Here is a 26,039-nt window from a genome sequence, read left to right as displayed (position 1 = left end):
ATGTTCGTGCATATTTTTTTTACCATGAACCGAGAGCAGGCCAAGAAGCGGGGGGTGGGGGGTAGGTTAGTTAGGTCTGGGATCAGGTCAGCAGTGAACAATGAAATGGGGGCAACTGGAAAATGCTGATTTCTAGTAGTTCAGGAAAAACTCTAATTCTTCTGGGTGATTATTTGTATCTGAACTTTGTAATTCAGTTGTAGAAAAATTGGGATTGGTATTCAGACATCTTGAGCTACCTTGCTAGATTACGGATCTGTTTGGGAATGTGGAACAGAGGAATCCATGCGCATTGATCTTTAACCAGAGCACGTACAAATAGATGGTAACATTTGTGGAATTCTGCGTTTTGTAAAGGAATGAGGATGTATCTAATTTGATCTTTGCACATTAGGAAGGATCTGAAATTTTAGAGAGGGTTCAAAATAGACACTACAGAAAACCTCTTCTAATCTGTTACATTTGATACTTCGGTCATGCAGAACCAGCAGATTTTCTGGGCTATTAGATGTGAAGGGTTGAGAATTACCGGAATTTTCTGGTGAGAAATTTCAGCAACAAGGTTACATTGATGAAGCTGCACTGTTCTGTCATCATTGAGAACTACCTTCTCTTTAGGCAGTTATCAGGGATTGATGTTCACTTTGACCATCTTAAGCTCTGAGGAGCAGTATATGTTGTGGGGTGGGGGGGGGAGTGGTACCATAAGTTTGACAGAGAGAAGGCTTGGTGCAATGGCAAAGGTTTAAAATATGGTTCAAAGGGACAGCTCACTGGCATAGGCAGCAGATCTGCTGCCTTTCAATTCTAGTGACCTAAGGTTTGACTGAGACTTCAGGTGCTGTCTATGTGGAATTTTACCATCTTCCCCTTGACCTCGTAGGTTTCCTCCAGGTGCTCCCGTTTCTTCCTATTTCTCAAAGATGTATTGGCAGTTCAGTTAACGGGCCACTCTAAATTGTCCCTGCTTTGTTGGCAAGAGCTAGAATCTAGTGACAGTGGAAATGTGGGAAGAATGAAGTAGGGCCAGTGGGAGTGGATGAGCAGTTGATATTTAGTAGGCCCAAGGCTTGTTTTCATGTTCTATGATTAGAAACCAGGCTTTGATACACAGACACTGAATGGTTTCAAAAATACCTGCATGCTTCATCTGCCAAACTGAGATCCCTTTCAGGTAAGGCATCTTCCCAGTCCAAAATAGTATCTTGCAATTTTCCCCTGGTTTCAAAATTTTAAAAGTCACACTTTTAAAACATCTTCCTAGAAGTATACTCTGATCTTTTCAACATTATTAATGAAGAAACACAAATGCATCATAGCTGTTCTGTAATGGAAGCTGACAATCATCAGTCAATAAATATATTCACTTGTCATCCTTTAAATTCAATTATAGTTTTATTAATAACATTTTAATCCTGTACATAATCATTACTTAATGGTGAGACTGCATATATACACACTGCAATAGACAGTACAACTTTGACATGAAGTCTTTGTTTCATACTGCTTCTTTTTCTTTTTCAATATTTGGAATAAAACATGTATGGCTTTGCAGGTTAAGCAATTGCTTTTCAATTTCTAAATGATTACTTTATCATTACTTACCAGCCAAATTACAGTGGATATAAAGTTTTGAATAATGGGTGTTTTGAAAGCTATAATTACTCATTGCACTTTCTGGATTCACTCACAATTTTATGTTTTGATAAGTTACAGAAATAGGAGGTGGTTCCTTGGATGTTAAAGAATGTTTCCAATCACAAATTAATGCTTTTGAACTCAAGTTCAAAGTGGAAGGTCCCAAAAAGAAATCAAGTATGGTTTGTGGGGTCTGAGGTGCTAATGAGGCAGTCTGACACCTGTATTATTAAGACAGGAGGGGCAGCCTATCTATGATGGGATAAAGGAGAAATGGTGGGGGGGTGGGGGAAACAGAATATGCAAAGTTAAATTTGGTGATCCATATCTCAGAGGGCATTAGACAATAAATCTCCATTAAAACATGACGAAGTATTGATGATTACATTTAAGAGCTTGATTTTGAGGTGTGGATGCCTTGGGTTTGCTGGTACAGTACAACTCCGATTATCCGAAATCGGATTATCCAAAATCCTCAGTTTTATGAAATTTTTTGGACCTAGAAGTGACATATGTTCAGCTCCGAATTTGTTTTTTTAGATAATTGAGGATTTCAGAAAAAAAAAATCAGAAATCCTGTTGTCTGAACTCTTTTCGAAGCCGAATTAACATCAGAGGTTGAAAAAATCTTGAAATTTTGGAAAAACCTCTGTGTAGAATTTTGATGTTGGATTTATCTTATTTTGTTCAGGTGGTTTTTCAGTGAGAATTAAACATTATTTCATGCTTAAAAAGCCTTCCCTTGTTGTTTGTTGTTATTTAAACACCAATACAAGTGAATTGCCGTTGCTACTGGGCTGTTTTTAAAAAATGACTAGTTACCCAAAAATATTGTTTATCTGAATAGGCCCAGTCCCACCCATTTCAAATAATCACCCATTTCAGATAATCGGAGTTGAACTGTATTTACCAGTAGAATCCTTCGAGAAAATCCTTGAATTGCTAAATGCTTCTGTATTTCATTTTTGAAGATGTAGGGTAATGATGCGTAATTTTGTAAATTGGAGAAAATTTCTTAACCAGTTCCAAAGCTGGGCCACTAAGATTGGTCCTGGTCATTAGCTTTCATCAAGTCCAAAGCCTAATGTTCATCACTCATTAGTGCTGAGTTTGTGATTCACATTCATCATTATTGAAAGGATACCTTCAATAAACCTATTGAATGCTCTCCATGGTACACTTGTAGAAGTTTTCAAGTCTTCAATGACATATCGTATCTCCTCAAACACCTCAAAGTATAGGCACTAGTGAGCCTTCTTCAACACGGAGGCTCCAGGAGTTGTAGAGTTCTCAGTTAGTATCTCTCTAGTTTCTCACCTGTAGCAGCTTGTACATTGAATTTGAAATATTACTATAAAAATGCACGGCATAAAGAGCATATGGAACAGCACACAAGTCTGCCATCATCATCTAAACCCTACATCTCCCATGAGCTCATCTTGTATTAAGATACAAATTACCTAATATTTATCCTCTTGTCTACTATCTACTCTCTTCTCACTGTATGGTCAAGGTCACATTTCTCATGAAGGCTGGGAAACATGTAACAATAGGAAATGATTTTCAATAGCTCCAACTTGTAGTTAAAATGCAATATAACAATCTTGGAAATGTTATTAATTCCCCACCTTATTAAACTCTTGATTGAATTTTTGAACTACAGGTACTTCCCGACTCACCTCTACTTGACCTACATCCATCCGCACGCATGACCAAGTTTAAAAAAAAACGCGTTTGTGCAATAAACCACTGACGCGCAGTCGCCATTCTGTAGTCGTGCTAGAAAGATGGCAAGCAAGAGGAAAAACCTATCCCTTTCCGATAGATTGTCTCGTTCCATGGTTTCAACAATTTTAAACAACAAAGAAAATATGCGAGGCTGTAAAAGGTTCTGCAAGTATAAAGAGCCAACTTGATTCCTGTGCTTATGCATGAGTGTTCAGTTGGTGCACACGCAGTGGGTGATTTCTGGTCAAGGAATTAAAAGAAACTCCATTCAGTGAAATACACAAAAGTGTTGGAGGAACTTCTGGGTCACGCAGCATTCATGGAAAGGCTAGGCACGGCCATCTTGAATTCATGCCCTTAACTCTCGTGCATGCGCCAACCAAACTCCAATTCGTGAACCCACCATGCATGCGTCAACTGAAGACTTGCACATGTGCACAGGAATCAAGATGGCCGTGCCTAGCCTAGGGACGCCGGGGCACCAACTAACAAAGCAATTACGCACATTTTGGCTCTTCCGTGCCCTGTATCCCTGTTATATTTTGTCAAATACAAAATTTGATTAAAAAAGTTTGCTTTAAGACTGGAGTACTCCACGCGTGTGGACAAAATTCCATTTCGAGATACAACTGATCCTTTGGTGCCGATTATGGTCATAAGTCAGGGTACTTGCTTCCTCTACATCGAGGAGATTACACACAGATTTTTGTGGGGAGGGGGTGGCGGCGGGGAAATCACTTCATTGAGCACCTTTGGTCTGTCCATGGCCTCCTATGCTGCTAGGTTGAGGCCACACGCAAAATGGACCAACGACACCTTGGCAGACTCCAACTCGATGGCATCAATAGACCTCGAATTTCTGGCAAGTTCATTCTCTTGCTTTCCCTCATCCTTGTGTTTCCCTTCATCTCGCTCCCCAACCCCTTCCCTTCCTATCTCCTTCCAGAGATCACCTTTCACAGCCTTCTGGTCCCTCCTCCTATCATCTCTCAGTTTCTTTTTCTTATTCCCCTCCCACTTATTAGACTGTGCTACTCCCCGTTCCTTCCCTACCCTGCACCCCCCACTCACCCCGGCTTTCTTATCCGGGCACGTGCTGTGCTACTCACCATTCCTTCCCCACCCTGCACCCCCCACTCACCCCTGCTTTCTTATCTGGGCACGTGCTGTGCTACTCACCAATCCTTAGCCACCCTGCACCCCCCATTCACTTCAGCTTTCTTATCCGGGCACGAGCTGTGCTACTCACCATTCCTTACCCACCCTACAACCCCCACTCACCCCGGCTTTCTTATTCAGGCATGTGCTGTGGTACTCTCTATCCCTTACCCACCCTGCACCCCTCACTCACCTTGGCTTTCTTATCCGGGCACGTGCCTGATTTTCGGCATAGCTGAAGAAGAGCTCAAGCCTGAAGTGTTGATTGCCAATCGCTTTCCATGAATGTTGCGTGACCTAGGAGTTCCTCCAACACTTTTGTGTATTTCACTGAATGGAGTTTGGTCCTGCTGGCAAGTCTAAGGGTATGGAGTGCCAGATGAGTTCTGCACTTAGCTTGACTGTTCAGCTCAGTCCACGATCTGCTCTCTCTTAGATTAGTTATCAAGGTTGGATGGCATTTGTACAGTACTACTACAATTAAGTCAAACATTCAGGGATCTACATATATAACTACAATATTACAGATGTGAATGTGTGCAACACTTTCAATCGAGATGTGCAAAGGAGGAGCAAAAATTAACAGAGCTATGAGAGGTGATTGCTAATGTTCCACAATAAAGTTTGAATACATCACATGTAATATAACTCATGTGGATGCCATACCTGCATGCTCGAAGGCCTCTGGCCTTTTTAACATCACACAATCGTCCAGTTGCTTTCAGTCCCATGGTCCCAACTACAGAATCTCGAACATACTGTCTATAATGGAAAAGAAAGAGTGAAGGAAAATGTTAATTAAAAACATTTTTTTTAGAGATGCAGGATGGAAATAGGCCCTTCTGGCCCACAACCCTGTGCTGCCTATAAATACATGAATTAACCTATAATTTGGAGGGTGGGAGGAAACTAGAACACCAGGAGGAAACCCACAAAGGTACGGGGAGAACATACAAACTCCTTATGGACAGCATCATATTCACTGGTAATAACATTACGCTAACTGCCACGCTAACCTTGCTGCCAAAGTTAACATATATAACACTTCAGGTTCTCATTTAATTAGCTTGTTAAGTGGTGTCACACCAACAACCTTTCACTCAACTTTAGCAAAACCAGAGGTGATTATGGACTTCAGGAGGAAGTCTGGAGAACACGAACCAGTCCTCATCAAGGGCTCAGTAATGGAGAGGTTCAAGAACTTAAAATTCCTGGGTGTCAACCTCTCCGAGGATCTGTCCTGGAGCCTCCATGTTGAAGGCGGCTCACTAGTGGCTATACTTTATGAGGTGTTTGAGGAGATTCGATATGTCATCGAAGACTCTTGAAAACTTCTACAAGTGTACCATTCGGCTGATTGGATGTGCCAACGCTTAGGGCAAGAAAAAAAATTCCAGCGGGATGCTGACTTGGTCTGTGACATCACAGGCACCAGACTTCACTCCATCTAGGACGTCTACAAGAGGCAATATCTTAAGAAAGCAGCCTCTATCCTCAAGAACTCCCACCACCCAGGCCATGCCCTCTTCACTCTGCTACCATCGGGAAAAAGGTACAGGAGCCTAAAGATGAGCACTCAAGGCACAAGGACAGCTTCTACCTGGCTGCCATCAGATTCCTGAATGATCAATGAACCAAAGACACTGCCTTACATTGACTTTTTGTGCACGGTTTTAAATTTTTTTTGGTACGCTGGTTTATAGGAAGGTTTGCACGACGAAGCTGCACAAGACATGAATTTTATGACGGGTTCACGACAGTAAATTCAGATTCTGATACATCGCTCTCCTCATTTATTTTTCAATCTAGCATCCGATAAGTCTGTGATGACTTAGCCTTTGAGCTTTCAATTCCTCTACCCTTGGAAAAATGACCGACATATATGCCCCTATAAAGCTACCATTATTCCCCAGAGCTTGACAAAAAATTCTCAGTCAATCCAGTCACTCCTTATAACTCAAGCCTAAAGTCTGGTAATATTCTTGTGAATCTTCTCTGCAGCATTTCCATTTAATTCTGTAGCTGGATGATCAAAACAACATACAATACCCCAAGTGTGGTCTCACAAATGTCATGTATAGCTGTGGCATGATATCCAAATGCCCTCATGGATAAAGAGAAGCATGCCAAAAAGATTCTTCACCACCTATGTGGCCACTTTCAGGGAACTATCTACCTGTATCCCTTGGTCCTTTTGTCTCACACTCTTTGGAGGCCCCTCATTTATTGTACATGTCCTGCCCCAGTTTAACCAAGATGCAACAATTCAAAGTTGCCCGAGTTTAATTCTTTGACCCAATTCCTCAGTTGACCTGGATCCTTTAATAATCTTTGACAACTCTATGCAGAAGAAGGAGCAACTTCAATCCATCTGAGTGTACCCTCTAGACAGTTTGGAGTTCACCTGTTGAATCCGCCCTCGGTGCTTTTATATAGTGAAGTGGTGTAAAGACAGAGGATATCTTCCTTTATATTCGCATTTCCCCCGCCCCCCACTATAAAAAGATCTCATAGGTCCCCAAATAGCCCTCAGGAGACTGGGAAGGAAATAAGTAGGCAGATTTTGGAATGGTGCAGAAATAACGGGGTTGCTGTTATGAGAGACTTCAAATTCCTAAATATTAACTGGCACCTGCTTACTGCAAGAGGGATAGATGGGGCAGAATTTGTCAACTGTGTCCATAAAGGATTTTTGACAGTTTGTGGACAAGCTGACTAGAAGAGAGGCCATACTGGATCTAGAACTAGATAATGAACTTGGTCAAGTGACAGACCTCTAGGTGGGGGAGAATTTCAGTGAGAGTGACCACAACTCCCTAACCTTTAGCATAGCTAATTGCAAGAAGTAGAAAATAATAACGGGTTTAATTGGAGAAGGATGGGATTAGGAAGAATTGGGGAGAGTAAATTGGGAACAGATGTTCTCAGGGAAAAGCACAGAAGTAATATGGAGGATGTTTAGGGACCACTTGCATGGGATTCTGGATAGGTTTGTCCCACTGAGACAGGAAAAAGATAGCACAAGGGAACAATAGTTGACAAAAGGGGTGAGACGACTAGTTAAGAGGAAGATGGAAGCATACATAGGGTTTAGGAAGCAAAAATCAGGAAGGGCTCATGAAAATTAGATGGTAGCCAGGAAGGAACTTAAAGGACTAAGGGGACATGAGAACACCATGGCAAGCAGGATTTTGCTTCAGTGTTCACTGGAGAGACAGACCTTGGTCAATAGAAGGTCAATATAGAACAAGCTTATGAGCTGGAGCATGTTAAGGTTAAGAAAGAAGAAGTGCTGAATCTTGTTAAAAGCATTCGGATTGCTAAATCCTCAGGAGCAGAATAAATATACCCCAATTATTATAGAAAGCAAGGGAAGAGATTGGGTGATAGCAATACTTAGGTAGATACCGGAAGATTGGAGAATGACAAATATGGTCTCCTTGTTTAAAAAGGTAATAGTGAGATTCCTGGGAATTAGACACCAGTGGGTCTTGCATGAGTGGGAGAGGATTGTTGGGGACAGGATTTATGAGCATTTGGAGACGTATTCTCTTCTCAGGGATAGTCAGCATAGCTTTGTGATGGGGAAGGCCATGTCTCACGAGTTTATTGAGGAAGAGACAAAAGGAAGTGTTAAAGGTAGGGCAGTTATTCATTTAGAAAAACAGGCATGGGGTCCACAGAACCTTCGCTGTTTGGATTCAGAATCAGCTTGCCTGCAGAAAGCAGGGGGTAGTAGAACATGGAACATATTCTGCCTGGAGATCACACAGGATGTGTCTTGGGACCCCCCCAGCTCTTTGTGGTTTTCATCAATGACCTGAATGAAGTAGAGGGATGGGCCAGTGAGTTTACAGAGGTCATGAAGGTTGGAGATGTTGTGGATAGGGCAGAATATTGTCTTAGATTCCAACAGGATATACAAAGGATACAGAAACAGTGGAAGATGAGTTCAATCTGGGTAAGAGTGAGTGATACATTTTGGAAGGTCAAGCTTGAAGGCTGAGTAGATGGTTAATGGCAGGATTCTTAAGAGTGTAATGTTCTATGTTCTAAATCAATTAACTTCATGACAAGGCTCTGCACAGGTCAAGGTTTCTATGCAATGAAGAGTTGAAGCTTTACAAAAATGTACAAAACTTACTTGCCGCACTTGGTGCATTCTTCCACAAACATATTGCCATGGAGCTCTGAAAGCTTGTCCCTGTGAATTAAAGTCTTGTGAAAATGTGGAAGTCCATTAGCAATCCCTACTTATTCACAAAGAATCTCAGACGCTGCATAGAAACAGTTCCATCCAGTGCATAAACAGAGCTTATTCCATTAAGATTGTCAATGAATCTTTGTTCAAAAGCTGCACCCACAGGTACCTTTAGTGGTAGCAAACACTACATCTTGAATGTTCCCTTGGCAGACCAATTTCTCCCAAAGGTTTCATGTCAGTTGCGCAACTTTAAAAAAAAAAGGTAACAAGCTTTGGACTCATCGCTGTTCCAATGAGCAGGCCACATCATAGAGAACCAAGAGAATGCAGATCTATATGGAATCTGGAGCAACAAACAAATTGGTGGAGAAACTCGGTGGGTCGAGGAACATCTGTGCGGATGGAAGTAATTGTTGATGTTTTGGGTCGAGACCCTGGATTAGGACTGAGAGTGGAGAAGGAAGATAGCCAGTATAAATAGAGGGGCAGGGTGAGACTGGGGCCAGTGAAGAATAGACTACCGAGGAAGGTTAAAGGATGATATTGCTTCTCGGCCAAGATCATGTAGTTCTGATTAACTGGAACTGTGAGAAGTGAGGAGCTATGGCGGCAGCACAGAAGAAGATGGAATAGGAAGATATCTGAGACGATACTTGGAAGTAGATCGTCTGGTCTGAGCTGGCCTGCTGATGCAGGGGCAGATCTATGCGGATTGGAGGACAAATGTAACATGCTTTCCAGCTGTATGTCTGTCTACACCAGTTCCACGAGGATGGCTACAACAGGAAACCCTTCTTAGCAGCATCAGAATCCGGAACACTGTCAAGATGGCAGTTAAGGATTTTGGCAAGGGATCACCATTTTCCCGGGACCTCTTTGTACGTAAGGTATTGATGAGGTGCTTCAAATATGAAACTGTGGTAACCACTACACCAACTGCTGTCTCGCGGCAACAGTCACTTCAATGTGACATTCAAGACCCTGGCTGGATGGCAGAGGATGATTCAGGTGATCCAGGAGAAGGGAAACATGGCTCCACTCTCGTTTTTCAAGGTGCAGCCACTCTTCCGACACACAAAGAATGAATGATAACAGTGCACAGGTGCCAGTCGTGGATGTGCTAACCTTCCTTGGCCATTATGTTGAGGGGGCAGGGACCTGCAAGGACACGTTTGGAATCTGGACCAGCAAAAAGAGGCAAATGAAGGTGAAGCTAAGAGGACAGCAAAGGAGCCATCATCCATCCCCCTCAGTGTTTGTCATTGGAGGGAGCCGTGGGTATCTTGTCTATGCTGGATAGTATAAAGTGTGCAGGAATTGCAACAAACTGGGGCATATGGTGGCCCAATGCAAGTGCAGTCACCTGTGAAAACTACAAGGAAGGCCACCAGACCAAGATCTGCGGAGAAAGCAAGTGCTGCAACCTGTGTGGGGAAGCAGGCCACCTCTACAGGGGCTGCCCAAAATGCACAGCCACTTACACACAGGCAACAAGGGGACAAATGGCCAATAGTATCACCCCCAGTGAGCCCAACATCCCCTCAACCGTGACCGTGACTGACACTGTGAGATCAAGGGAAGAAAGGAGACCCTGTGGCGGCATGCTGCCGCAGTGATCAAGCCGGCGAGTGCAACTAAAAGCCAGCAGCCTGTGTAGCGACACTGGCCCCAAAAGGCGAACTGGCAGATGAATGGCAAGGGCAGCTTAAAGGTCAGTGACCCCAAAATGGTGCTGGCTTTGCTGCACAGCCAACAGTCAGGGACAGCGCGACGGGAAGAAGGGATTGTTATGCAAGAAGACACCCGCGTGCTGGAATCCCGGCTTTGTAATGTGGATTGTGACGTAAGCAAAAGGGGGAAAACAGTGAGAATGTGGTGAGTATAAAAGTTGGGTCTAAGCCCCTAATAAAACACAGCTTAACCTGACGACACTACATGTGTGTGTCTTCTTTTGAGTAGTGCATGGCCACAAGCCCAAGCACATCCAACCTTCAAACCCCAGCCACAAGTCTGGAGGCTTCTCCTGAGGAGGAGGGAAAAGAAAGAAAATGCCAATGGACACTGCAAGCAGGGGAAGGAAAGGGTCAAGGTGCAAGCAGAGGCCAGCAGCCTCCCGGCATCTGAGGAGGAAGCTGGCGTAAACGCCAGATGTAGACAGAGGAAGCACAAGGATGGAAAAAATATAAAAAGAAAACAGTTTACCATCAAGTTTGACAGTGGAGATACACCACCCAGTGACCCCAAGCCCTGGGAGGCCATGAGCAAGGCAGAGGCCAGTGGCCTCTGACCCCGGGAGACTGGAAGCAGTAGAGAGGCCATCACTCCCAGCTCATGGAGAGCAGGAGCAGTGCAGAGAAGCTACAGGAGAAGAATACAAATCAATCAAGAGATGGAAGAGTACAGCTGGATCTCCCCACAGCATTGCATCAGGAGACTCTGCTCCCAGAGGAAGGTCACACCCTGTTCCTCAATCAGTACTGAAGTTCATCAAAGCTGTGGGCATGTGGGCTCAGGCTGATGGACACTGACTGGACTGTAAGGATTTCAAACTGTGGACTTTTATAAACAAAGAATAGAGATGAAAATTCCCAACTCTAAACATATGCAGTGTTAAACGCAGTATGTGATACGTTAACACTTTACAATACCTTGGAATTTTCCTTCAGGAGTGTGGGTTGCCATATCTCCAAAACTATTGGAAGTGGTCACAATGGTGGCCCCATGGGTTGTCTGTGGGCGTTTTGGGAGGGGGGGGGTGAACAACTATTGTTGTGTTTTTGGTTTGGGCATCTTGCTGTTGGGGGGGGGGGGAACTTTGCATCCCCGAGGTTAAGGAGGTGGCTCCGACTGATCAACATGTATGCCTTGCCCTTGTGGAGTGAGAGGCTGGCTGTTTTCCAGCAACTCCCACCTCTGCTGGCAACATCCAGGCTGACGGTTCTTGCCAGTGACTTCAATTGCATCATAGATGCAGCTGGATGATCTGGCAGTGCCAATGGCAGACTGGACAGCTCCTCCAGACTCCTGAGACAGTAAAGAATGCACAGCTGTGCGACGTCTTCTGCAACCCTGTAGTTAGAACATAGCCACAGCCCACCTGGTTGAGATCAGACGGCTTAAGTCAGTCCTGGATAGACTTCGTCTTCATGATGAAGGCTGTCATAGTCAGAACCACCAAATTAAGCCTGTGTTCTTCTCTAACCGCTGTCTCCTTCGTGCCTCCTGTTGCTCACAGGAGGACCAGAAGGTGGGCAGGGGAATGTGGAAGCTGAATGTGAAGTTGCTGTCCCCAGAGAATGTAGAGGAACTATAGAAGCAGAACACTGGTTGGAGAACCATGAAGCCTTTCTTTGACTCCACAGTGACCTGGTGGGAAGCGACCATCAAGAGGTTCTTTATCCTCAAAGGTGTTCAGAGGGCAAGACAAAGACAGCAGGAACTGAGCCAACTCCAGACTGACCTGCAATATCTCCTTTTACTGCAGATGAGATGTGTGGAATGAAGGGGAAACTCAGAGAGGTGAAGAGCACGAAAGCCAGGCTGAGTCCTCCAAGATCATCATCTGATTCAGAGTTCGCAGAATGGAACAGGATAAGACGTGGTCATGTTTCTTCTTCCAAAAGATTCAAGGGGAGAGCTCTGTGATCCACAGCCTTAAGGAAGAGGACGGATCAGTCATATCCTCACAGATGGGCATTCAGAGAATCGGCAGGTCCCTTTATGCCAGTCGGAATTACACTAAGGTTACAGACAGAATAGCCTCCCAAAACTCCCTGTCCTCTATGAAAGAGGTCTTAGATAGCAGCAAGAGGGAATGTCTGGATTAACCAATTACTCTGGGGGCGCTGACAGACTCCATCCATTTCTTTGGGTCGAGTAAGACTCCCAGAAGCGATAGCCTACTGATTGAGTTGCACATGGCTCTATGGAACTGGATGGGTCTGGACCTGCTGGAAGCATACAACGCAAAGCTCCTGGCAGGAAGCATGTTAAACTTCATTAGGAAGGGCATCATCACCCACATCTTCAAAAAAGGGGAGGAGGATATCAGGAATTTGAGTCCCATTTCATTGCTAAGGTTGGACTATAAAATCCTGTCCAAGGCCATTGCCAATCGAGTCCAATCTGCCCTGGAGCAGATAATCCACCCAGACCAGACCTGCACAGTTCCGGACAGGAAGATCTCTGACACCCTCATGCTGCTCAGGGATACCATTGCCTTCCTGGTCAGCTTAGACCAGGAGAAGGCTTTCAACCTGTACGGACACATACAGTATATGATGGATGTGCACTCCAAACTGGACTTTTTGGAAAGAAATCCAGAAATGAATTAATCTACTCTATGCAGACATCTGTAGTGCAGTCCAAATTAATGGGTGGAAAACAGATAGCTTCTCCATCAAGTGTGGAGTTAGGCAACGCTGTCCACTGTCTCCATTATTATTCATGTGCTGCATGAATCCATCAGGAAGGAAGCAGGCATCTATGATGCAATTGAAGTCACTGCCAGGCAGCGGAGACACTCAGGTCAAGGCCTCCCTGTCCATAGACTATGTTGCCATCTTCAATTAATTTAAAAAAAATGTATACATTGAGTATATGGCAACAGGCCATTGTGGCCCACGAGTTCATGCTGTTCAGTTAATACCCCATTAACCTATACCACAGTTCGTTTTGAATGGTGGGAGGAAACTAGAGCCCAGGGAGAAAACCCTTACAGACATGGGGAGAACATACAAACTCTTACATAGAGCGCAAGATTCAAACCCCAGTCCCAATCGCTGGTGCTGTAAAGGCACTGTGCTAACCACTACACCAAGCGCGCCATTCCTTCTATTCAGATCGGTCTGGAGACTGATCAGCAAATGCAGACAATTTGAGTCCGCATTAGGTGCCAGGGTAAACCAGAAGAGCAAAACAATGATCTTCGGTAACTGGCCCAACTAGTCCACCATCCCCATTACAGTTAGATTGGATTACCTGAAGGTGCTGGGGACCTGGTTTGGAGGAGCTGAGGTGTGCAACAAGAATTGGTTGGAGTGGATTGCAAAGGTCCACCAAAAATTGGGACTGTGGTCACAGTGCTCCCTCTCGATAACAGGGAAGGATTTGGTGCTCTTGATGCTGCTGTACATGGCGCAGGTGCGGCCCATCCTCTGCACCTCTGCCCTGGCAGTTACCAGAATTGTTTTGAGATTCATGTGGGGATCCAAAATGGATAGGGTTCAAAGATCAGAAAATGGGGTCAAGGGTGTACCCAACGTGGTGCTTGTCCAATGACCACCTTCGTGTGTGGCTGGATCAGTTGTGCATAGAACCAAAGTATGAGGGCACCAAGTGAGGTTCTTTCAATCTGTTACAGGTGTTGTGAAGGATGGGCCTGGCCCCATTGCTGTGTAACATTCCAGTTAGCTGGACTTGGTCACACCACCTATCCATTGTGGAAAGGTTTTTCCAGACCAACACAGATGACCACCAAGGCCATCAGGCATCAGGCATGCAACATCTTGTAGAAACAGAGATGAGGACTCGATGGATCTAGTAGAATGGTTCCCTGAGCAGACTGTCCAGATCATCTGGTGGAATGCCTCAACACCAGTGTTCACAAACAAGCACCAAGACATGACCTGGCTGGCACTATTCTTGTACAAATAGAACATTACCCTCCATTCACATTGTCCTCAGGACGCTGCGGAGGAATGGAGAATTTTGCTTGCCTTTTTGCTGAATGCAGATTCGCAAAGTGTGTGGAGAATGCAAGGGGGCTTTGTCATAGTCAACACCAGCTGCAGCATGACAGAGGACTCTGATCTATGGACTGTTCCTGGAGGCACACACTTGAGTCCAATATCCAGAATTGTGGGAAGACCATCAACTCGGTGAAAGACGCTCTTTGCTCTGCCCGAAACCTGTTGGTCTTTCAGCTTACTAAGATGTTAGTCTGGGAATGCTGCCAGCTGGCATATTCCAGGCTGTAGGAGTACATGGTGAGGGACGCACTGAGGCTCGGTGCAGCCAACGTGAGGGGGCTGTGGGGGAGGACCATAGTCTAGGTTCCCCCCATTATTGGGCACTGAGGGGCTGTCTCTGAGGGGAAGCCCCACAACCAAACAAGGTGGGGGGGGGGGGTGGGGAGAAAAATAATATGGTGTCACAGTGGTGGTAAGGAACTCTTCAGATGACAATGGTGAGAATGTACCAATATGATTGACCCTATAAATGCAAATTTGAGTGGGTTTCTTGTATTGTAAATTATTTATTGTGAATGGTATATTTTTTGGGGAAAATAATGACATGCAGATGGACAAAGCTTGGAAACGGGTGACATTGGGACACAGGCAGCCCAAAACATTGACAACTTTTTCTCCCAACAGAGCTACTCAAACCACAGAGCCCTTCCAGCAAATTGTTTCTCACTCAGTTATTTGTATCCTTGACATTGAAAAAGGCATGCTATTCCAAATTTTACCATGGGAACAGTTCACTAGGCGGACATAGGAAACAATTCAAGCATGTTCTCAAAATCTCCTTTAAAAACTGTAACATCCCTATTGACACATGGGAATCTATGGCCGTTGTTCAAAATGGATGAACATTTGGAATACATTGAAAACATAATTTCTATTTGTCAGGAGTACAGAGATGCTAGCTTAAATAGTGAAAGGCATCCACCCTCAGCCCAACACATCAATCACTTGCAGTCCTGGTTGTGGTAGTTCAGCATGAACTCGATGGGCCGAAAGGTTTGCTTTTGTGCTGCAGAGCTCTGTGGTTCTATGGTAGCCTGCTGGATCCACATTGGCCTCATTAGGCATCTCAGACCCATCCAACAGCAGCCTAGGAAGTGTTCTTGTTGTTTCTGATTCTTGGTGTTTTGTGATGTTTTATGTTTTATGATTCCATTGTAGAGTTTGTCAAGAAATATTGGTTAATTTTGATATTAGTTAAATAATGGTATTTTACTATAGTTGATTTTTCAATTGTGACAAATGTAGTTGGCAGACGCAGTAATTTATTATTTGGCAAATGGATGTTAAACAATTAAAATAACTGACAAACAAGGAATATAGAAAATGTTGACATGACTACATGAGTAGCTGATAAATATGAAAGGGTCATGCTATATGTTTGGGCACCTCTATTCGAGAGAATAGACAGAAAAGCAGAAAATATGTAAATCACTGGGAAGACCACATTTCTAAGGTTCCTTTTACTGTCAAGTAATAATATTAACAATGTAATATTCAAGATACACTTCACCTTTAGTCTGCTATAAGGCAAACAAAGAGTTTCCATGAGCAGTGCCCAGCACCCCCAACAATCTTTTCTTTGGCTTGGCTTCGCGGACGAAGATTTATGGAGGGGGTAAATGTCCATGTCAGCTGCAGGCTCGTTTGTGGCTGACAAGTCCGATGCGGGACAGGCAGACACGGTTGCAGGGGAAAATTGGTTGGTTGGGGTTGGGTGTTGGGTTTTTCCTCCTTTGCCTTTTGTCAGTAAGGTGGGCTCTGCGGTCTTCTTCAAAGGAGGTTGCTGTCTGCCAAACTGTGAGGCGCCAAGATGCACGGTTTGAGGCGATATCAGCCCACTGGCGGTGGTCAATGTGGCAGGCACCAAGAGATTTCTTTAGGCAGTCCTTGTACCTTTTCTTTGGTGCACCTCTGTCACAGTGACCAGTGGAGAGCTCGCCATATAACACGATCTTGGGAAGGCGATGGTCCTCCATTCTGGAGACGTGACCCACCCAGCGCAGCTGGATCTTCAGCAGCGTGGACTCGATGCTGTCAACCTCTGCCATCTGGAGTACTTCGACGTTAGGGATGAAAGCGCTCCAATGGATGTTGAAGATGGAGCGGAGACAACGCTGGTGGAAGCGTTCTAGGAGTCGTAGGTGATGCCGGTAGAGGACCCATGATTCGGAGCCGAACAGGAGTGTGGGTATGACAACGGCTCTGTATACGCTTATCTTTGTGAGGTTTTTCAGTTGGTTGTTTTTCCAGACTCTTTTGTGTAGTCTTCCAAAGGCGCTATTTGCCTTGGCGAGTCTGTTGTCTATCTCATTGTCGATCCTTGCACCTGATGAAATGGTGCAGCTGAGATAGGTAAACTGGTTGACCGTTTTGAGTTTTGTGTGCCCGATGGAGATGTGGGGGGGCTGGTAGTCATGGTGGGGAGCTGGCTGATGGAGGACCTCAGTTTTCTTTAGGCTGACTTCCAGGCCAAACATTTTGGCAGTTTCCGCAAAACAGGACTTCAAGCGCTGAAGAGCTGGCTCTGAATGGGCAACTAAAGCTGCATCGTCTGCAAAGAGTAGTTCACGGACAAGTTTCTCTTGTGTCTTGCTGTGAGCTTGCAGGCGCCTCAGATTGAAGAGACTGCCATCCGTGCGGTACCGGATGTAAACAGCGTCTTCATTGTTGAGGTCTTTCATGGCTTGGTTCAGCATCATGCTGAAGAAGATTGAAAAGAGGGTTGGTGCGAGAACACAGCCTTGCTTCACACCATTGTTAATGGAGAAGGGTTCAGAGAGCTCATTGCTGTATCTGACCCGACCTTGTTGGTTTTCGTGCAGTTGGATAATCATGTTGAGGAACTTTGGGGGGCATCCGATGCGCTCTAGTATTTGCCAAAGGACTACATCCTGGTGCGAGAAAGTGACAAACGAGATGTGCTCCACACCAGGGTCATGCCCAGCGCGGAATGCCACACTGACCACCGGCTGGTTCGCTGCAAGCTCAACTTCACTTCAAGCCAAAGCCCAGGAACAGTAAAGCCCCCAGAAAGAGGTTCAATGTTGGAAACCTGCAGTCAGACGAAGCGAGAGGAAACTTCCAGGTAAACCTTAAAGCAAAGCTCGACGATGAAATCCGCCTCACGGACCCGTCCCCTGAAACCCTCTGGGATCAGTTGAAGACTACCATACTGCAATCCACTGAAGAGGTACTGGGCTTCTCCTCCAGGAAAAACAAGGACTGGTTCGACGAAAACAGCCAGGAAATCCAGGAGCTGCTGGCAAAGAAGCGAGCTGCCCACCAGGCTCACCTTACAAAGCCATCCTGTCCAGAGAAGAAACATGCCTTCCGTCGCGCATGCAGCCATCTTCAGTGCAAACTCCGGGAGATCCAAAATGAGTGGTGGACTAGCCTCACCAAACGAACCCAGCTCAGCGCGGACATTGGCGACTTCAGGGGTTTCTACGAGGCTCTAAAGGCTGTGTACGGCCCCTCACCCCAAGTCCAAAGCCCGCTGCGCAGCTCAGACGGCAAAGTCCTCCTCAGCGACAAGATCTCCATCCTCAACCGATGGTCAGAACACTTCCAATCTCTTTTCAGTGCCAACCGCTCAGACCAAGATTCCGCCCTGCTCCAGCTCCCTCAACAGCCCCTAAGGTTAGAGCTGGATGAGGTCCTCACCCAGGATGAGACATATAAGGCAATCGAACAACTGAAAAGTGGCAAAGCAGCAGGTATGGATGGAATCCCCCCCAGAGGTCTGGAAGGCTGGCGGCAAAACTCTGCATGCCAAACTGCATGAGTTTTTCAAGCTTTGTTGGGACCAAGGAAAACTGCCTCAGGACCTTCGTGATGCCACCATCATCACCCTGTACAAAAACAAAGGCGAGAAATCAGACTGCTCAAACTACAGGGGAATCACGCTGCTCTCCATTGCAGGCAAAATCTTCGCTAGGATTCTCCTAAATAGAATAATACCTAGTGTCGCCGAGAATATTCTCCCAGAATCACAGTGCGGCTTTCGCGCAAACAGAGGAACTACTGACATGGTCTTTGCCCTCAGACAGCTCCAAGAAAAGTGCAGAGAACAAAACAAAGGACTCTACATCACCTCTGTTGACCTCACCAAAGCCTTCGACACCGTGAGCAGGAAAGGGCTTTGGCAAATACTAGACCCCCAACAATAAAGAGAAGCAAAAGTCAGTCCCTTTAGAGACATTGAGTGTCTGTGAATTCACCTCCAGCACTTGTGTAGCTGCACAGACTCGAGTTCAAACCATCAGCAATCCGAGCTCGAGACCCAAACATGTAACGACCAGGAAATCTTCAGTGCTTGAGGCCCTCTAAGAGGCCTTCATGCCCTCACACCCTCTCGAATCCTGATTTTGATACCTGGTTCTCATCAACTAATAGCCTGCAGCCTGTGTGAGTCCTTCAACTGCACACAGCCTGTGTAGATCCTTCAGCAGCTGAGAGCCTTCCTGATCCACTGCCAATATCACCCTCCCTGTAGGGTCATCTCTCCTGCTTCTCCTTCTCAGCAGCGGGGGGGGGGGGGGTGTTCTTCCTGCTCTGGTCCATTGTTTCACCGGAGACTGCAGTCCCTCATAGTACATTGCCCAGCACAGGCACCGCCTTTGCGGGCACAGATTCTGTGCTTAATTGAGACTGGGCAGTCGGACCCTGCGGAGCTCCATTGTGTCTTGGTTCTATGCTCTCCTGGGTCCGCAGCAGCAGCATAACTGCTTTTTTTTTTTAAAAAAAAGAACACGGAACAGCTCTGGTCTCCATATTGCATGAAAAAGGAGAATTAAATTCCACTGCTGAAATGAAGAAATAATGAATGCGGAAGGTTTATGTTAGTTTATATTCAAGTATGAAGAGGCAATTTTGAATAGAAAGCTGAGTTGTTGAATGGAAATCTTTAAGAATATATAATTTACAACTCTGGTTAGATCAATCTTGCATTCAATTCTGGTCACTAAATTATATGAATGATGTGGAAACTTTCGAAAGGTACAGAGGAGATTCACCAGGATATTGCCTGAATTGGAGATCGTGTCATATGAGGCAAGGTTAACAGAGTTAAGGCTTTTCTCTGGAGCGAATAAGAATGAAAGGCATACAAAATAATGAGCAAAATAATGGACAATTAGCACCTTTTCCTGAGGCAACAATAGCATATACCAGAGGACATTTCTTCAAGGGGAGGGGATGAATGTTTAGGGGAGGCGTCAGGGGTGAATTTTTAAAAAAAACCAGAAGTAGTGGGTGCCTGGTACGCATTGCCAGGGGTGGTAGTGGAGGTTGGTACAATAGGGACAGTTAAGACTCAGATACATGGATGCAAAAAAAAAAGGGTTATGGTTGTAAGATAGGGAAGGTTTAAATTGTTCAGTAGGTTTATACAGGTCAGCATAACATCTTAGGCTGAAGGGCCCAGACAGTAATGTTCTATAACAGGAAATATGCCCCCTCTTAAACAAAATTAAAATTGAATTTAGAAACAGTAGCAAATTTCAGAGAACATCTCTTCAAGGTGAGTGGAGGAAAGTTTAGGGGAAGTGTCAGGGGTAAGAGTAGTAGCTGCCTGGAATGCATTGCCAGCTCTGGTGGTGGAGGCTGGTGCAATAGGAGCATTTAAAAGACTCTTAGACAAGTACATGCATGCAAGAAAAATAGAGGATTATGGATGTGAGACAGGGAAGGTTTAAATTATTCAGTAAATTTATATAGGTTGGCACAACATTATGGGCCGAAGGGTCTGTACTCTAATGTCCTAACAGGAAATATGCCTCCTCTTAGAGATGTTCAAAATTCAGGGTCATGAAGATAAGAAAGCCAATCGTTAATGAATTTTTAAAAAAATACCTAGTGTGCTGAGATTATGAAACTACGTGAAATAAAAGGCAGATAATGGACTCTTGTGGGAAGCTGGCTGAATAGATAGGGAGTACAAATAGAAGGGATACTCTGATATTGAACAAGAAAGTCTGCAGGTGCTGGGATCGGGTGCAATAAACAAACTTACTGGAGAAACGCAGCAGGTCATGCAGCTTCCATAGAAAGTGAAGGGTAATCATTTGGGCCTGGGCACTCCGTTAGGTGTCATACCTGCGTGGATTCTGTGTGACTTGCTGAGTTTTTCCAGCACGTCTATGGACACACTGGGATGATGAAATTAAGAGGGTTGGCAGATGAATTTGGGTCGAGACCAAAGTGTCATATGGTTTGTCCCTGTGGTGTAATTTCCAAGTCTGAGCAAAACATAAATTAGGTGTTGATGAATAGATCATGGATAAGTGACACTTCTGTGGTTAGGGAGTTGAGTTTTTATATCAAAGATGACCTCTGGAACATTGATAGTGGTGGCATGGCAAAGGTAATTTCATTCAATGCAAGCAGAAAGTGGATAGCAACTCTTGTTGAAGATGGTCATTGCCTGGCAAGTTACACTTGTGTCATTGTTAGCACATCCGCAAACGATCTGTATCTAATCCAGGTATACAATATTTACCAGTCTTAAGATGAAGATCATGATGAACAAATGAGACATTAAACAACAAAGGCACACAAGGCAGTAAAAAAATACTTACATTGGCTGCAGAAGTGCTCAAAAGACCTACCTGGGAAATCCCGACCGTACATGAAGCCCATCCACATTCTGACTGATTACGTACTTAACAATGCCAACCCTCTGAAGTGCCACTAGTGCCATATGAGTCTTGGAAGGCTTGGCTTCCTCGAACGTGGTGTCAAATTTGGGCTCCAGACCCCGTTCCTCCATTGTCCACACACCACGTGGTCCCCTGTTAATGGCACAATTTAATAGTTTACAAATGAGGCTGTCAAGGCGGCACGTTGTAGCGAATTGTGGGGTTCACAAACATTCTGCAAAGTGTACATCCAAAACTTGGCATTACCAAATCTGTTAATGTCACCCATGGTTCTTTGAATTTTATTTGCTATCAAATTACACTTGCTTTAACAGCGAAGGTGGTGAAGACACTGGATATCTGATGCTGTCAGATCAGAGGTAAAGCATGCGTCATTCCGTAAGTCTGACTGGTAGTCGACAAACTGATGTGTTACAATCAGATCCAAATGTGCCAAACCTGTAAATCATGTATCTGCAGAAGTAACTGCTACCAGCATGACTTTGATTGATCTGATCAATTGGCACAGCGAGTTGACTTATATTTGCTCCTAATTTGCATCCTGGCACATTTGATCTGCTGAAACACGATACCTTTCAATCTGAAATTATGTTATACTGTACATAGAAAGACATCCAAAAGCACAACAAAAATTGACGCTGGGCGAAGAGTGACATCAACAGCTGAGCCGCTCCTGTACAGCTCCAGAGACCGGGTTCAATCTCCACCTGCGTGGAGTTTGCATGTTCTCCCTTTGACAACGTTGATTTGATCTCCAGTTGGCTTGCACATCATAAAGATGTGTGGGCTGTTTGATTAATCAGCCACAAGATACTGCCTTCTCTTCTGATAGAAGAATAATTTGTGGAAATATGGGAAAAAATAGGATTAGTGTAAATGGTGGTTTGATGACTGGCACAGACTCAGCGGGCCTAAGGGCCCAAATCTGTGCCTCAAAACACCAGAAATATATACTATAGACAAAGAATTCTAAAGCTTGCAGGGAGATGGGGAAAATGCAGAGGATGAACTGCAGAGCTACAAATTCCTGAGGATTGAAAGACTGCAAGTCATTACAGAGACAAGTGAAGGGAGTTAAACAGAAGAGAGAAATGTTGGGAATGCATCAAAACTCTTATTTTCTGCAGCTACACATGGACGCAAGATACACTAATAACAGCAGCAGATATTGAATCAATAGAATATGCTGAGAAAGAGAATACTATAAAAGTATAGATAAATAAATATTCAGTTATTGCAAGACAATAGTGACATTTTAGTAGAACAGACATTTTTTGTTGGTTCCAGTGTTAGAAAGTGATTGGAGCAGCACGGAGGTTCAAGGGCTGGACATCAGTTGAAATAAAAAAACTGTCCTGCAACTTAGAGGTGCAGGACCTCAAGCTGGCTGAAGGTAGCTGCAAGAGATGGTGTCCAGGCTGATGGGGATCCTCTATGACATTGGCTGTCTCCTTGAGGCAGTGTGGCACATAGGTGTTTGCAAATGCTCAGCTAGTTGTTGTTTGTAAAATTTACCACTGAGGACAAATTTATTGGATGGCCACCATTTTCAGTGAAAGTTAGAGGCCAAGTATTTAAGACAGCTATGGTATCTTCAGAGAACTCACATTTTTAGAAAACCTTTGATAGAATAAGTTATTCTATAGCCTTTGGGAATCATTATCATTCTAAAACAATGATAAAGGTGATATTGGACATGATAATTAAAAGATTGATGAAAGATCTCAGCTTATGGAAGGATATATGTTTGAGAATGGTAGAAGGCAGCGATGAGGGAATTCATAGCATAAAAAACAATTTTAACATTGGCATTGCTTTCCAGTAATGACCCTCAACTTGTTTAACAAAGGAAATGCTGTACAGTAATGACCCTCAACTTGTTTAATAAGAGGAAATTTACAACACACAACAGATCCTGATGAGAGCAGCAGTGGTGCTTGAAAAAGACTGAAAAGAATAGAGTCATTTAAACAATCCATGCTACGTTATGGACTGTCATTGCACATTTTAGGCAGATACAATTTGTAAGGCACCATTGGAGATTGTCTGGTGGTGCTACTGCAACAGCAGCACTGCCACAGATCTGGGAGAGCGGGTGATGGGGAAGTGGGTGGGGGGAAGAGACATTCACACACATACCACTGCTCTGCAGAGCCTTATTGCCCGGCCCTGAAGCCGACACTCTGTACAAGCTTTAGTCAGCCAGTTAAAGGAGATGCTGTTTTTTTAAAATACATCTGGAAAACGTGGAGGACTGTGCCCAAGGAATGGCAGACTCCAGAGGAACAGCTGACAGGCACAGGAAACCAGAAGCGGGGAGAACACCACCCCCCCCACCATTGGGAAGGAGAAGCATGGGAGATGACCCTTATGAGGAAGGAGACCACGGTAGCAGTCGAATGAGGGATCAGTGGCTGAAGGATCCACAGGCATTTGGAGATATAGTCAGGCAACCCACACGGATTATGGAAGACTGGGTCATGGGAACCAGGCATTGGAACTGGGATTCAAGAGGGTGCTGAGGGGAAGAAGTGCTCCCAGCCTCGGGTGGTGAATGCTTCCTGGAGGTTTGGACCTGGAGCTTGGGTTGCTGATTGTGCGGTTGCAGAGGCTGTGGGAGCGTTGGAGGCAAATCCACAAATACTGAGTGTCTCTGAAGGTACTCTCTTTTGCTTCTCTTTCTCTTATTGTTAGGGGCGCCTGGCAATGCTCAAGGCAACTCTTTGTTTGCCTTATGGAAGACTAAAGCTGAAGTATATCATGATAATTACATTTTTATGTATTATTAAGTGACAATAAAGGAACCTTGAGGGCCAAGGGAAAATACCTGAAATCAGGAATCCCAGAGGACGTGCTGATCCCAGCTCCAGTGTGGACCACCAAGTATGCGGCATTCCGTACTACATCAACCAGCTCCAACACTTTTCTCTCTAATTCCTCAGGGGAATCAAAATTCTGTAACATTAACAATGAAATCTGGTTTCAATCCAAAACGAAACTGAGTGGCTTTGAAACAATACCTGCTTTTTCTTCAACCCTAGGTCCTTGCAAAGTTAAAACAACTGGAAAATGTCCATTTGGATCAGATGGGAATGATGCTAGTTCAACTCATCTCGGAGATTTGAAACCCATCGTCTGGACTGATACTTCAATACAGTATTGAAGGTATTGCTGCTGTTTGGTGAAAACTTTTTAAGAAAGCAGATGCTGAAAATATGTAATAACAACCCAAAACAGTGGAAATACTTTGCAACTCAGACATAATCTGCAAAAGAAGATAGAGTTTTTTTTTCAGGTTGAAGATCCTTCTCTGCAACTGCAGAGGTCAGTAAACAAGGCAGTTCATGTTGAGGTTGGCTCAGGGATGGCGAAGGAAATTTCTACAATGTCAGGATTGTTGAGGTGATAAAATATTGAGTAAGTTATCAGTTTGATAGGTTAACAACGACAGTTAGAAAGAGGAGGGAACCCGAAAGAGGCAGGTCAAAGTTATAAAATGTAGTGCTCTAGGGAATGCTCAGTATTTGCCTTTTCTGCTCCGTAAATGGTTATAGTTATATGGTAATTGTCCAGTTCTACTGCACATCATCTATGTTATTGATTCAGGTTCTTTGCTCTTCAGTGACACAGCCTGTCATGGGAGGACATTTCCTAAAGTTCTGTATTTCATAGATTTTACCTGACCATTGTTTGTGTATATTTTTCTCTCTAAATGCACTCATTAACCCATCAACAACCTATCATAATGGCAATTGGGGTGGCACGGTTGGTGTCGCGGTTAGTGCAATGTCTACATCGTCAGCAATGGTGACTGGGGTTCGAATCCTGCGCTGTCTTAAGTAGTTGGTAAGTTCTTCCCGTGTCTGTGTGGGATTTCCTCGAAGGCCCCTACCATTCAAAAACGTACCAGAGGTGTAGGTTAATTTGGTGCAACTTGTGGGCTGAAATGGCCTGTTTCCATGCTGTGTCTAAATTTAAAAAAAATTAAAATTATGGGTTCATCCTACAGGAAATATTTCTTTTGTGCTATCCATCACCTCCAACTTCTCTGGAACTCAAATCAATATTTTTTATTTTGTCCTGTTCAACCCAAGGCATTATCTGTTTCTCTGCCTGCAGATGTTGCCTGACCGGCTAAGTGTTCTGAGCATTTTCCACTGACATTTTTGTAGGTGTCTTCTTCCTTGGTAATTGACTAGCCCCTAGTTTATCTTAGATGAATTCCATTATATTAGAACTCCTGAGATGGGGATACTGACACATCAAGTTATTTATCTACTTGCCAATGACACCACAGTTGTCAGAAGAATCACAAATAGCAATGAGGAAGCATATAGGAGGAAGCTAGATCAGCTCGTTGAATGGTCTCACACCAATAACCTTGCACCGAATGTTAAAACCAAGATTGTTGACTTCAGGAGGAAATCAGAACACAAACCAGTCCTCGTGAGTGCTCGGTAATCGAGAGGGTCAAGAACTTCAAAGTTCTGATGTCAACATCTCTGAGGATCTGAAGCAGTGCTACTTTCTCCCCCCCCCAATAACTTTCTAACAATAAATAATTTCATAACTTCCATTCAACAAAGTAAAAAGCAAGCAAATTTGGTGTTGACAGTGTGACAAAAATGTATCAACATCCATTGCTGCTGTTTTCCACACACACAAGCTTTAAATTAGCTTAGAAAAAATACCAATTGACTAATAAATCACAAAAACTCAAAAGTTTAAGATCCAAAAACTCAAATTTTCAATCAGAAAAGATGAGTCCCCAAATGTTATGGGCCCAGAGGACCCCAAAACCCAGCAGCAATAGAAATTCACCAAAGACAAATGGTTACTTAAATAAAGATTTTTTAAAATTATCTTTAAAGATGAAAACAGGATCAAACTTTAAGTTATTAC

The 26,039-nt window shown here is 44.2% G+C and overlaps 1 protein-coding gene across 4 annotated transcripts in view; it reads right to left on the bottom strand.

Annotated features, from left to right (window-relative positions):
- Nucleotides 1-26,039, bottom strand: part of sirt6 (sirtuin 6) — a 34,697-nt gene that overhangs the window by 7,177 nt on the left and 1,481 nt on the right. Inside the window, exons 2-6 of one of the 4 annotated variants that reach the window (XM_069928503.1) lie at nucleotides 23,965-24,092; nucleotides 21,087-21,269; nucleotides 8,669-8,728; nucleotides 5,191-5,286; nucleotides 1,138-1,218 (exon numbers count right to left, since the gene is read on the bottom strand). In XM_069928503.1, the coding sequence (XP_069784604.1) occupies nucleotides 1,138-1,218; nucleotides 5,191-5,286; nucleotides 8,669-8,728; nucleotides 21,087-21,269; nucleotides 23,965-24,092 (548 nt within the window). The remainder of the gene's footprint in view (nucleotides 1-1,137; nucleotides 1,219-5,190; nucleotides 5,287-8,668; nucleotides 8,729-21,086; nucleotides 21,270-23,964; nucleotides 24,093-26,039) is intronic. The other 3 variants (XM_069928504.1, XM_069928505.1, XM_069928506.1) reach the window with 3 other exon arrangements.

Source organism: Narcine bancroftii, chromosome 3 (genome assembly GCF_036971445.1).
Source record: "Narcine bancroftii isolate sNarBan1 chromosome 3, sNarBan1.hap1, whole genome shotgun sequence".
NCBI classification, from domain to species: Eukaryota; Metazoa; Chordata; class Chondrichthyes; order Torpediniformes; family Narcinidae; genus Narcine; species Narcine bancroftii.
This window is presented reverse-complemented; position numbering and strand designations above follow the sequence as displayed.